At 33.6% G+C, this 13567-nt stretch overlaps 1 protein-coding gene across 2 annotated transcripts in view; it reads right to left on the bottom strand.

Moving 5' to 3' along the window:
- Nucleotides 1-13567, bottom strand: part of IFT74 (intraflagellar transport 74) — a 90522-nt gene that overhangs the window by 20552 nt on the left and 56403 nt on the right. For both annotated transcript variants that reach the window (XM_081280172.1, XM_081280171.1), the window contains exon 14: nucleotides 1028-1081. In XM_081280172.1, the coding sequence (XP_081136298.1) occupies nucleotides 1028-1081 (54 nt within the window). The remainder of the gene's footprint in view (nucleotides 1-1027; nucleotides 1082-13567) is intronic.

The raw sequence follows: 13567 nt of genomic DNA on the forward strand, positions 1-13567 counted from the left end.
AGTAGGTGAATATTTATTAAGATACATCTAAATGTCAGATGCCACACTATTTCCAACATATGGAGCTGTGACACATTATTCCTTGATCTTACACCTACTTCTCTACTAAAAAGCACTTAAAAAAATAAAGAAAACAAGGAATTAATTTTGAAATAATTTTTGGTACTTGCTGAGACTGTAAAGAAATTGAGTTATTGTGAAATCAGAATTGATAATTGCCATTTTGTAGAAAGTATCCATGAAGGTAACAATTGACATCAGACCTAAACAACTTCAGATATTAGCAAAATGATAATTAAAAAAGGAAACTGGTAGTAGATAATTACATATTTTATAAATATACAAAGTTTAATTTAAGATCTATTTATAAAGCTAAGATTAAAAAAAAAAAAGTGAAGGAAAAATTCTAACCAAAGACCACTAAAGTTATAGTTGGTAACAGAAACAAGTAGAAAGAACAGAGGTGAGGGCTAATAATTGAGACATCATAAAAAGCTGTAAAAAAGTGAAAGATATGAAGGTGAACATAAGTCACGTATAAGAAGACAGTCAAGGGTTGGGGATGTGGCTCAAGCAGTAACGCGCTCGCCTGGCATGCGTGGGGCGCTGGGTTCAATCCTCAGCACCACATAAAAATAAAATAAAGATGTTGTGTCCACTGAAAACTGAAAAATATTAAAAAATTCTCTCTCTCTTTAAAAAAAAAAAGACATTCAAACAATAAGTGGTCTATAGCTCCCTCTATACAAATTACAAATGTAAATACTAGTTTTAGAAGCTATCCCCATTAAAACAAAACAAAACAAAACAAAAAACCTCATGCATACATGTATGTGTGTGTGTGTGTATATATATATATATATATATATATATAACTTTTAAAATTCCTAAAAATGAAAAAAAGTTCTATAATTCTTCATATTTTGCATTTATTAGCCATTATGTCTTCTTAAAATGGGATCTCTGATTTAGTATAAATGAAAAGCAATTTGAAATACATTTTTATAGTTATAAGATCATCACTTACTGTCCATATTTTCCTCCCTTTTTTTTAGCTCCTTGTATTTCTGATTCATTTCACCTATAAGAAATACAAAATTGAACATATATTTCAAAACTTCCAGTTATAATATTCTAAATTAGAAATATCTTTTAGGTTCTCTATATGCAATTATTCACTGAATATTTGATATTTTTAATTGGTTGAAATTCTTTTACATTAACTTACAGAGTATTTTAAAGAAGCTATATATTTGTGACTTGACTATTTGGAAAAACAGTCTCCTGACTGGAAAGGACTTATAGGCTTTCTATTCCCAGGGTGGGGTTAATCAGCCAACATATGAACACTACTGATGACAGGAAGCCTAAGTTCTGAAGGAGATACATTCTGTCTTTAAATAGTTCACAACAGCAAACAAACTATCAGGGTAACATCTCTCAGAGAACTTACAGCCTAGGGATTTAACAAATAATTAAAGTTAAAATGTACTAAGTGCTTTCATATGAAAAACAGGAGTAGACATCAAGGACAACTAATCTGGTTCAGGGACTGGGAAAAATTCTCTAAAGGAGTAATATTTTTGCTGCATATAAAGAATGAATACGAGTAGCTAAGGAGGCTGAAGCAGGATGATTCCAAATTTAAAGTCAGCTTTAGCAACTTAAGAGAAACCCTAATCAACTTAGAGAGACCTTTTCTTAAAATAAAAAATTAAAAAAGGGTTAGGGATGTGGTTCAGTGGTTAAGCACCCCTGGGTTCAATCCTTGGTACCAAAAAAAAAAAAAAAAAAAAAAAAAAAGAATGAATAGGAGTTACTTTGTCAAGATGTAGAGAATGGAATGTCAAAGAATTACCAATACCAAAGTGTGGAAGTGAGGATGGATATGAAAACATGAGAAACTGAAAGTGGTAGGGCTAAGAGAATGTGAAGTTTTAGAAAGGTAGCACTGAGATGAAGCAGATTACAAAATACCTTATAAAATACATATTAAAGACTGGACTTTCTCTAAAGACAATTATTGAAGAACTTTAAGAGGGACTAAGTCTGGATGAATGATGAAATATACCTGGAGTCGGGTAGATCTAATACGCATGGAAATTGGATTTTCATTTGAGACATTCAAGAGCCAAAGTGAATGATTTTGCTTAGGGTTAGAGAGGGAGGAGTCAACTATAATACACAGGTTTCTGGCTTAGGCAACTGAGAAGATGGTGGTATTAACTGGAAAGGGGAATGTCGAGTTTAATGAACATGAAAGACATGTCTAAAGGGACAAAATACAAGGCCCAGTGAGATAAATGAAATATGTCAGCCTAACAAAGAGAACATTAGGGATCATGATTACCTTATAATAGGATTTTTACAGTAATGCTGAGCTTTGGAGGCACAGGGCTATTTTGAATAGTGAGATGGCTGCAGCTCGCAGCTCCCAGCTCCCAGGTAGAGAAAAAAGAATAAATGTGTGATTGTTTCAATCTGTAGTTTCTTGATCCCAGTCAGTTAATTCTCAGCTTTCTGTGGAAACTAGTAAGCTTAGTAAGATGGTACCCAGCAGGTATGAAAAGAATAACAAGCTGAATATTTCTAAAGGAGATCCAGATTAGAAGTGGCCTCTAGAAGGACTTTTAAGAATAGAGTTCAACTTTTACACTTTTCTTGTAATTGTAAGTTAGTATAACCACTATAGAAAGCAGTATGGAAGTTCTTCAAAAGACTAGGCATGAAACCATCATATGACCCAGCTATACCACCTCCTTTGTATTTATCCTAATTAGTCAACACACTATAGTGATATATTATAGCTGCACAATTCACAGTAGCCAAACTGTGGAACCAGCCTAGGTGTTTATCAATGAATGAATGCATAAAGAAAATGTGGTATATATACACAACGGAGTTTTATTAGCTATACAGAAAAATGAAATTGTAGAAAAATGGATGGAACTTGAGACAATTATGTTAAACAAAATAAGCCAAACTTGGAATCAAGGGTCATATATTTTCTCTCACATATGGAAGCTAGAGAGAAAAAAGGAAAAGAAAAGTATGTGTGTGGGGGGGGGGGCAGGGATCTCATGAAAATGAAAAGGAGGTCAGTAAAGGAAAAAGAGCAGGGGTGAAGGAGAGGGGAAGTGCTAGGTAGGGACACTGGTCACATTATATTGTTATAGTGTGTGCATGTATGAATGTGTAACCACAAATTCCAACATTATGCACGATTACAATGCACCAGTAAAAAAATAAATAAAAACAATAAATAAATAAGAATTCCAAGAAAGTGGGTAATCACAGTGGAAAGTCCAAAGACTAAAGTTCCAATAGTCAGTCTGCGTTCTATATATCCTCCTACATGGTATTGAGTTTTTTCAAGATCTGGCTAGATAGTAAAGTTAGGAAACAGAGTAATAAACTGGGTGTAGAACTCGGTAATTACTGGGGAAGCGTGGATCTCCATGTGCTTTGGTGGTGAGTTACGAGGTCAACAAACTACTTTTTTGCCCTATGGTCTGAAATTGCTTTTCTCAAATTCACTGAGGATAGCCTTGATGCTGAGAAAAGCTTCAGGGTCCCAAAATATTACTGGTAGTAAAAAGCTAAAAGTGAAAGATAAAGTGAATACATGTGGTCATGAGTTCCTAGCCAGGCTACAATCAGTACCAATGGGAGATACTATGTCAACACAGCTAAGGCCCTGGATACATTAATAACTTTACTGAAAATTAACATCAGTATACTAACAATAATTATATTAATGCAGTATGATTTGTTGTGAGGGAGAAGTGAGAGGTAACTTGTTATTAGTAACACTTTTTTCATATACTTAAGTTTCTTAAAAATATTATAAGACAGGGCTAAAAATTAATCCCATAAAAATGTCAACTATTCACTTACCTTACTAACTAAATTTTTTTAATGGAAAACAAGGAAAAAGAGCTAAAGATTTTAGGATACATTATCTGGGACAACACTCTGATCAGAGTGTAATACATATATAATGTCATTAAAATATACGTGAAGTACTAGAACATCTAGTAGCTCTGCATCTGCCATGGCCTAGGTTATAAATAAAGTCATAGTTCCTTGTTTCAGCTGTCTGAGAAGTTCCACTCTTGAGAGACTGATCAGGCATTAAAGGATTAGGAAGAAGGCCTGGATTCTTAGCTTTATGCAAATTTAATTACCACTTTTTATTTCTTCTTCTAAACTTATGAGAATTCCCTACACATTCCTTTTCTATTTATTATCCTGCTTTTGATCCTCAAGGCAGGAGGTTTTCCCTCTTTTTCAAAATGAAACTGCTCTCAATACAGTTCTGAGTCCTAAATTATCAAATCCAAAGGGCAGTTTTCAGTTTTTATCTTACCCTGCAAAAGATTTGCCATTATAGACGGATTATTTCAATTTTCTTATTTCTTTGTTTCCCTTTATGCTTTGTTTTTGCTTTTTATGGGGGGGGGAGGCAATTTCTGTCTTTTCTTACTCCCAGATCACTTTCTGTCTTCATGGGTTTCTCTTCCTTCTTCATTTAAATTCTGAGTTAAGTACTAATGCTGAATTATTTGCATAACAATCTCACTCATTCTTGTGGTTTTAAAACCCTCAAATCTAATGTTTTCCCTGATTTTGAAATCCTTTCAACATCTCAAACTTATAATTAAACTTATTAGTTTTCCCCCTCAAAATTTGCACCCATTTTAATTCCTTATTACATTTGTTTTTTACTTATGTGCTGCTGAAGTGAGCTCCATATTATATTTGAATGTCTTCACAATCTACTTATTATCCAAGTCAGAAACGTGGAGACTCTTTCCCTCATTATCCTCAAATATTCCTCCTAGCTGTCAACATACTGAATTGGAAAGTATATCTGGTACATGTCTCCAGCTGCAAGCTGGCCAGCCAGATTAGATGGGACAGAGCTCCACATATCTCAGCAGAATCCCAAGCTTCAAAGAAATTTCCTCTGATATCACGGCTAGGAAGGAGAGTGGTGGGAGCATTAGAACTGGTCTATTCTGTGATTTCCAAGTGGAGAACTGATATCTTACCTGCCAATAAAAGGCAATGTAGAGGTGTGGGCAATCCTAAAGCAGGATAAATGTGATAAATGTGATTACCAAATCTATCCTTGGATTCAACATTACAGGAAAGTAAAAGATCACAGATAGAAAGAAGTAAATCAGAGTATCACATTGGCAGTGTAATCAGGCAAACAGAAATATTTGAAGTGGTAGGATCAACAATGAGGAAACCAAAAAAGATGGGAAGAGACACAATGATACAATGGGGTAATTTTGGAAATATCCTCTAATTCTGAGTATCTGCTGTGACCATAATTCTACATTCATTTATTTATTCCATATATTTACTGAGTATCTACCATGTACTATTATACATAGTAGGGATAAGATAAGGAACAAGGTAATTTTTGCCCTATTCTCAAAATGCTTATGATCTATTAGTTTGCAATAACAAAAGGTATAAGGAAACATAAGTGCTGTAACTGAGTTATGTATTAAGCATTATGATAATCAGATGGGTGAAAAGTAGTCAGGGGTTTTTACATTATCAGGCAATGTAGAAATAAAAGAAATAATATATTTTCCTCCAAAAAATATACCCTAATAGGACTTGTACACAAAAACATATACTTCAAATTCAGGCTCTTCCTCTCCCTCAGACAGGAAGGAAGAAATGGGTATGGACTGTTACCATAGTCTTGGGCTATAGCAGAAAGGACACCATTGCTCTTGGATACTCCCTGCTTTAGCCAGCCAATGGAGATATGGTCTCTTCACATTACCAAGAGATTCAGTGCCATCACAACCTCCTCTGTTCTCACTGTGAGGAAGTTCTGAAATATAATTCTCTTGTCTCGGGGTAAAGGTTGGAGCTATCTTGATTTTCATACTTTGAGAAATAGTTCTGATCTAGAGAAGATCTGATTATGATTTTCAGGAATGGGTAACTACCCCAATCTTCCCTCCTGATCATAAATAAAAAGAGATGTACTAAAAACTCCACTGACCTCAAGGCCCTCAACTCAGCAAGCCTTCAAATTTTGGAGTTGAAAGGGCAAAGAAAACAGAAGCAGGGAGATGGAGCAAAAAAAACCCAAAAGACTTCTGCATATTCAGGTGGTTCCTTTCCTGCACCTGGGGCAAGCTAAATCTCCCAGTACCTCATGTGCTATGGTTTCATTCCTTATTACCATTCTTAGTACTACTCCAAATGAATTCCAGTTCTTTACCCTTTTATAAGTATTATGCCAAGAAACTTACGATTCCAAGAAGACTATCACTTCCCATAATCTTAGATGGGTTGCAAAGTTAATGCAACCTAGGATTTCAGCTGTAATGCAACCTAAGATTTCAGCTGTTCTCAGGGCTATATCCCATTAATCCATAATGAGCTATTATTACACCCCTTGTAAGAGTTTCACATATTTTAGTTAGCCAAGCCACTTTCTTTCCTTCCCTTCCCTCCATCTTTCCATTCCCCACTCCTGCTGTTTGGTGCTGAGGATAGAATGCAGAACCTTGTGTATGTGAAGCACTCACACTTCCACTGAACTCTATCCCCAGATCTTGAGCCTCCAATTTTCTTTTTCTTTCTTTCTTTTCTTTTTTGATTGAGGGTAGTAATAGGGATTCAACCCAGAGTTGTTTCACTACTGAGTTACATCCAAGTCCTTTTTGATACAGGGTCTCACTAATTTGCTCAGTCTAGCCGTGAACCTGCAATCTTCCTGCGTCAGCCTCCTGAGTTACTGGGATTACAGGCATGTGCCCAGGAATCAGGCCATTTTTGTATTTTAATTTTAATTAGTTTGGGGATCTATTAAAGCCCATCTGTTTATATTTAGTCTATCTCTCCCACCTAATTTTCACATGCTATTACAGCAGTATCCAACAAATTAGAATTTAAAATCCTTCTAAATATACAATGTTTTAAACAAACTTTTGGTTTTAGATATCATCCCACTTACTAACTATACATTCCCTGCAAAATATTTTAAATTCTGGCAGAAATATATCTTTAAAATTATGGAGACAAGGTCAGATAATCCTACTTCTGAATGCAAGAGGCACTTTAATCATTGCTAAAAGCCTCACCATCTCTAAAGAAAACAAAAGAAATATATGGATGATCTTTTCAACAGAGTAATATCAATCAGATGGTAGGACTAGTAGTCCTTGGCATATACTAAATGCAACATAAGGTCCTCAATTGTTTTCTAAAGCAATGGTTATTAAACTCCAGTATGAGTCAGAACCACCAGGAGGGCTTGCTAACACACAAATTATTGTGCTCTGTTCCTGTTTCAAATTTAGTAGGTCTGGAGTGGGGTCTAAGAATTTGCATTTCTAAGAAGTTTCAGATGGTGCTGATTCTCCTGGTCAGAGATAATACAACCATTTAAATGAAAAATACCAAGTGTAGTCTAACTAATTTCCACATTGAACAATAATGATTTGTTCCTCATCTGATAGTGAGAATACAGAAAGTAGAAATGAGTAAATGCCATTTATTATCCCAGATACCAGAAGACAAAAGCTTTGAAATTAAAAGATTATTTTGTATATATTTAGAGGAAATACTAATGGAAAAATACTTTCTAATATAAGCTTAGAAAACTATCCAGAAAAAAAATTACTCAAGTTTCAGTCTATAAGCTAACAGCATTAACAACACTGTTAGCTAATATTTAGGATAACTTTTGAAATTGAGTCCTATTCTGAGTCACACACACAGACACATATATCCTGTATTCAGCTAATCCTCATAATAAGCCTATAATGTAGGGACTATTATTATTTCCCTTTTAAAGATGAGAAAACTAAGGTAAAATTAGTTTAAACATTATGTCCAAGATTGAACAATAAAAATAGCAATTTGAACCAAGGTACTCTGGTTGCAGAAAAACACTAGTCTTCCTTAAATATTTTTTTTTATTTTACCTGATATAACCAACGAATAATAGCTCTTAACTGAGGTCTTACAAATCTGAGTATAAAGAAGTATCTTACAAACTAAAGAAAAATATTACATTTTGTACTTTTACTACTCTTCAAAGGTGCATATAAATTATAATAAATACTTTCAGAATTTAGAAAAGTAATCCAATGTTTCTACCTTATGTGTACTTCCATTATGATCTATGTTTATCACATCATAACAGTTATACATTTATATGCCTGTGATGTTAATAATCTATGATAAGGGGGCTGGGGTTGTGGCTTAGAGGTAGAGCGCTCGCCTACCATGCATGAGGCACTAGGTTCGATCCTCAGCACTGCATAAAAATAAAGATATTGTGTCCACGTATAACTAAAAAATAAATATTTTTTAAAAAATAATCTATGATAAGACTTAAAACTGAATCCATATTTGGAGTACTGGACTCTAAGAATGAAGAAATAGGTTTTTTTTGCTGCTGTTGTTTTTTGTGAGTAACTGTGCTCAAAAACCCCTCCTAGAGAGGTATGTGACTGTACTTTGTTAATTGTTCATCAATCCTAATCTGTGTGTATGGATTCTTAGAAAATTAGCCCCACCTTGTGGTTAATGGCAATACTTCACATTCAGGCTTTTAAGAACAGTCCAAATTTTCAAACTGGGAAGAGATGAATATATTACCTTGACGGACAAAAATTAAAACATTTATATAGCTGGCACTGACAAGGAAACATGTTTATATACTGCTGCTGGTTGTATAAAATAGGTCAGCATTTTCTGAGAGGAAATTTGTAAAACTAAAATTATAAATACTATTCTATTCAAAATTTCACTTGTAGAAATTTATTCTCTACAAGTACTGCATAAGTAATAAGCATTAATATAGGATGTTTACTGCAGCATTTTTCTTGGAAATAGAAAAGCAGAAACAGTGTAAATGCCAATGTGGATACAGCAAATACTATACAAACATTACCATAATAGCGGCTAATGATTATCACAAGTGTTTCACATGCACTATAGGCGTTATTCTTTTCTTAAGTCAGACTTCACAGCTCTAATATTAACAATTAAACTAATTAATTAATTAACTAAAGCTCAAAAGAACTATGCAATATTACTCCATTTAAAAAATTAAAATTTGTAAATGCATAGAAAAAAATGTAAAAGGCTAAACATCAAAGTATAAACAATGATTACCTCTGAGAACTCAGATAAGTGTGAAAAGAGAGATGATTTTTTTATTTGTATACTTTTGTAGTACTTGAATTTTTTCCACATTAAATACCCATCAGATTCATTTTTTTAAATCACAATTTTTAAAAATAAAAATAAGCTGAGTCTTTAAAATAACTTTAATAAGAAAAATAATTTTTAGATTTTTTTTTTATTTGTTTGTTTGAGATGGAGTCTCACTATATTGCCCAGCCTAGCCTCAAACACCTAGGCTCAACCAATCTTTTTGCCTCAGCCTGCCTGGTAATGGGGACTATATGTGCTAGCCACAACAAATGTTTTTAAAAGCCGGAAGGGGTGATTGAGGCTAACTGCACAGTCAATGAAAGTACATGAAATGGTCAGTTGGAACATAACACTCACTCTCCTCTCCTCTCCCCTCTCTCCCTCCCTCCCTCCCTCCCTCCCTCCCTCTCTCTCTCTCTCTCTCTCTCTCACACACACACACACACACACACACTTGTTAAAAGCCAATAAAATGAAGCATATCCAAGTGATACGTTTGGTAATTTCTTGGTAAAGATGGCAGATTGAACATGCATATCTAACACTGACCTCCTTCAAACTCCACTAAAACTATAGAAAAAATAATGTTTAAAAGTATAAACTCCTGCCAGGCATGGTGGTGCACGCCTGTGATCCCAGCAGCTGGAAAGGCTGAGGCAGGAGGATCGTGAGTTCAAAGCCAGCCTCAGCAACTCAGTGAGGTCCTAGGCAATGCAGCAAGACCCTGTCTCTAAATAAAATACAAGAAAGGGCTGAGGATGTGGCTTAGTGGTGAAGAGCCCTGAGTTCAATCCCTGGTACCTAAATAAATAAATAAATAAATAAATAAATAAATAAATAGAAACTTCCAGCAACTCAGCAACTCAGAAAAGAAAAAAAATTAGAAGATGGAAGTAGTAACTAACTTAGCAGACTTTTGAAAATCTAATCGTAAACCCGCATGACTAAAGTTGAGAACCACCCTGCCTAAAGACTCAGCAATTTCACACAGTAGTAAAAACTAACCACTTATCATCTACATCCTAAAAAATGGATTATCAACAATCTTGAGTCAAAGAACTACAGAGAATGCAGATAATACAGATAAATGTCTACTGCTTTACTGGAAAACATGAACCCAAGATACAAATCCTCTAGAATGAATGTAATAAACTCTTTGTAGTTAAATCCTCTTTGGGGAAGAGTACATACTTGCATCATCTTAAAATGAGGGGGCCCAAAGAAGTAACTAGAGCTCAATTTTCACCTTTAATTCAATTTAAAACTCTTTCTCTGCTAAAATGTGGGTTATTTAGTTCATTTCAGAAACATTTATTTAGTGTTTATTTTTTCAGATGCTGTATTGATGATAGAGACTACCAAAGTCTTGAGGACTTTTAAAAGGGAAGCAATTTAGAGAGACCTTATCTCAAAATAAAAAATAAAAAAGGCTGGGGATGTTGCTCAGTGGTTAAATAACTCTGGGTTTAATCTCTGGTACCAAAAAAAAAAAAAAAAAAAAAAAAAAAACAACAACAACAAGGACAAACACATGAATAGATAATTGCAATATAAAGTGATCAATGCAGTGATATGTTCAAGAACAAACATGATTTAAAAACATGGAGGATGGTCACTCAGTCCCATTCAGAAAAAAGTCAGGGAAGGAAGTTAAAAGTTATGCTGGATGAGGGGATACCTAAGCTTAAAGGTCTTAAAGGATGAAAATTTAATCAGCTAAAAAAAAAAAAAAAAACAGGAAAAAGAACATTCAAGATAAAAAAAACAAATAGTAGCCACAAAGGATTAGAGCATGAAACAGTTTGCTATATGGTTTCTAAATGTAAATTGTTAACACAAAGTGTGAAGATGATGAGGGGTGGAAGGGAAGGTCAATGACATAGAGTCTAGATTACAGAGGGACTAGTACGACATGCAAGGGACTAGTACGACATGCAAAAATTCTTTAACATTATCTTATATATCACTGGCAAACCACTGTTAAACAGAAGAATGACACAGAATCATATTTTACATAAATCACTCTGGCAATATTATGGTGAAAGAATCTGAGAGGGGGCAAGACTGGAGGTGGGGTGACCAGTTAGGAGGCTACTACAATAGTTCAGGCAGGAAATAATGAGGTCCTGAACTAACAAGTAACCTTCTAACAAGTAACCATCTAATAAACCCCCCTGTGCTGTTAAACCAATAATCTAAGATGATTACAATACAGCAGAACAAAAAAAGAATGCACTGATATATATATATATACACACACACACAAACACATATGTATATATCACATATATACATGAATATATACATAACATATATCATATATTTAACAGATATAAATGCTTTTTGCCACCATTTCATAGAATTAGATTCTTTTTCTGCCTTAAAAAAAGGACAAAGATTAGAAAACAAAAAGAGAAATAGAAGCTAAAATCCAAAGCATTCTGCACTTTCTCTCAGAACTAGCAACTAATAATACATTGTTACTCCCACCACCCAAGATATTTTAGTGAAAAAACTTAGGAAGAGGAAAATTTAGAACATATCCTATGAAGCATCAAAAATCAAGAACATTATAAGATTTTTCAGAATAGTTTTGAATATATTAATAAAGAAAATCGAGAATACTAGTCTATATAAATAAAAGCAATGAAATTATTCAGTAAAGAAAATAGTATGGTCTAAAGATATAATATTTCAGATAAGATGGGAAGAATAAGTTCTGGATATATATTATACAACATGATTACTATCAATTAATAACAATGTAGTATATTCTTGATGATCACTAATAAGAGTGGATTTTGAATATTACTACCAAAAAATAAATGTGAGGTAAAGCATATATTAATGTTTATTGAGCCATTTTACAATGTATACATATTTGAAAATGTTATGCTATATGCAAAAGTTTTTGTTAATAAAAACAAATTATTAAAAATAAATTCTTAACAATTTATTGTGAGTCTATCTTGCTATATGTGACTTTTAACATATATAAGACCTGGTGAGATAGAATAATTATATTCATTTTTCATGAGAAAACTAGACTTGGGCAAATTCACTTACCTAATAATGAAGTTTTAATGTTTATCTGCTTTTAGATGCCTTATTGAAAGCCACACACAGCTATATAAAAATTAAACTATTTAAATCTAAGAACATTTTTATTTCACAAATACAACACTTCAAGTCAGAAGGTCAAAGGTTAGATTTAGGCAATGGAACTATGACTTTGGAGTCAGAGACCTTGGTTTAAATCTACACTTTATTCCTTACTAAAAAACAAAACTTTTTTGAGCTTCAACATGTATAAAATGGCTTAACAAGGCTTCAAAACTTTCTTGGAAAGATGACAAAGTGACTATCCCAGGTAAGCAGTAGTAGGTAATGATATTATTTACAAATCAACTAAAGCATAATAAAATTTACATGCTACTTTAAAAATCAAAGTTAATGGGCTGGGATTGTGGCTCAGCGGTAGGATGCTCGCCTAGCAGGTTGGATCCTCAGAACCACATTAAAAAAATAAATAAAGGCACTATGTTGTGTCCATCTACACCTAAAAAATAAATAAAATTTCTTAAAAAAATCAAAGTTAAAAAAAATTAAAACAGATCACTCTTTCCCTGCTATGTTTCTTTAGCCATAATAATTACATGTGCACATTTTATACCATGAGGTGGGCAAGATTATCCTGATCTTTCCCTCACTGACTCATAAGAATATACAATCAATCAATGATAAACTGAGAGAATATTACCTAGTTTGCAGTTAATGTGCCACAGGAAACCCACCTTTCTCTCCTTTATTAGAAAGAAGCTGGCCAGGAAACTATAATGTTCAAACTCTTCCTCTATCCAAACATACCACTATAGTTTCCAAACCCCCACCACAGAATTTCCACGTTTAGACCCTAAGCTTCCTTAGCTGTTCAGATCCCTGTGCTGTTTCTTTAAATCCCACTGTTGGAGAAAGTTGGGTGAAAAAGAGGATAATCAGTGCCTGCTACCTCATACATGAAACTGGCTGGGAAATTAATTTTTCTTGATTATTTGTGATAGCTGTGTCTTGATTCTCACCTCCTCAAACTCTACCAATTTCCTTAATATTGGACCACACTGAGGAAGTAAAACTTAGGAATCTACAATTATTTTACTTCTTTAAAAACCTGCTTTGTAAAACACTGAATAAATTCTTACTAATATGCAAACATGAGGTTATTACAAATTTTTGAACAACTCAAATAATTGCTTTAATGTTACTCATAATATTCAGCAGCATATAATTTAGAAAAATTAAAATATAAAGAATTAAATAATAAATCCAAGGTAGTTAAATTATTGCTGAGATTCCAGATAAT

The sequence above is a fragment of the Spermophilus citellus genome, assembly GCF_964194105.1.
Source record: "Spermophilus citellus genome assembly, chromosome: 2".
Taxonomy (NCBI): Eukaryota; Metazoa; Chordata; class Mammalia; order Rodentia; family Sciuridae; genus Spermophilus; species Spermophilus citellus.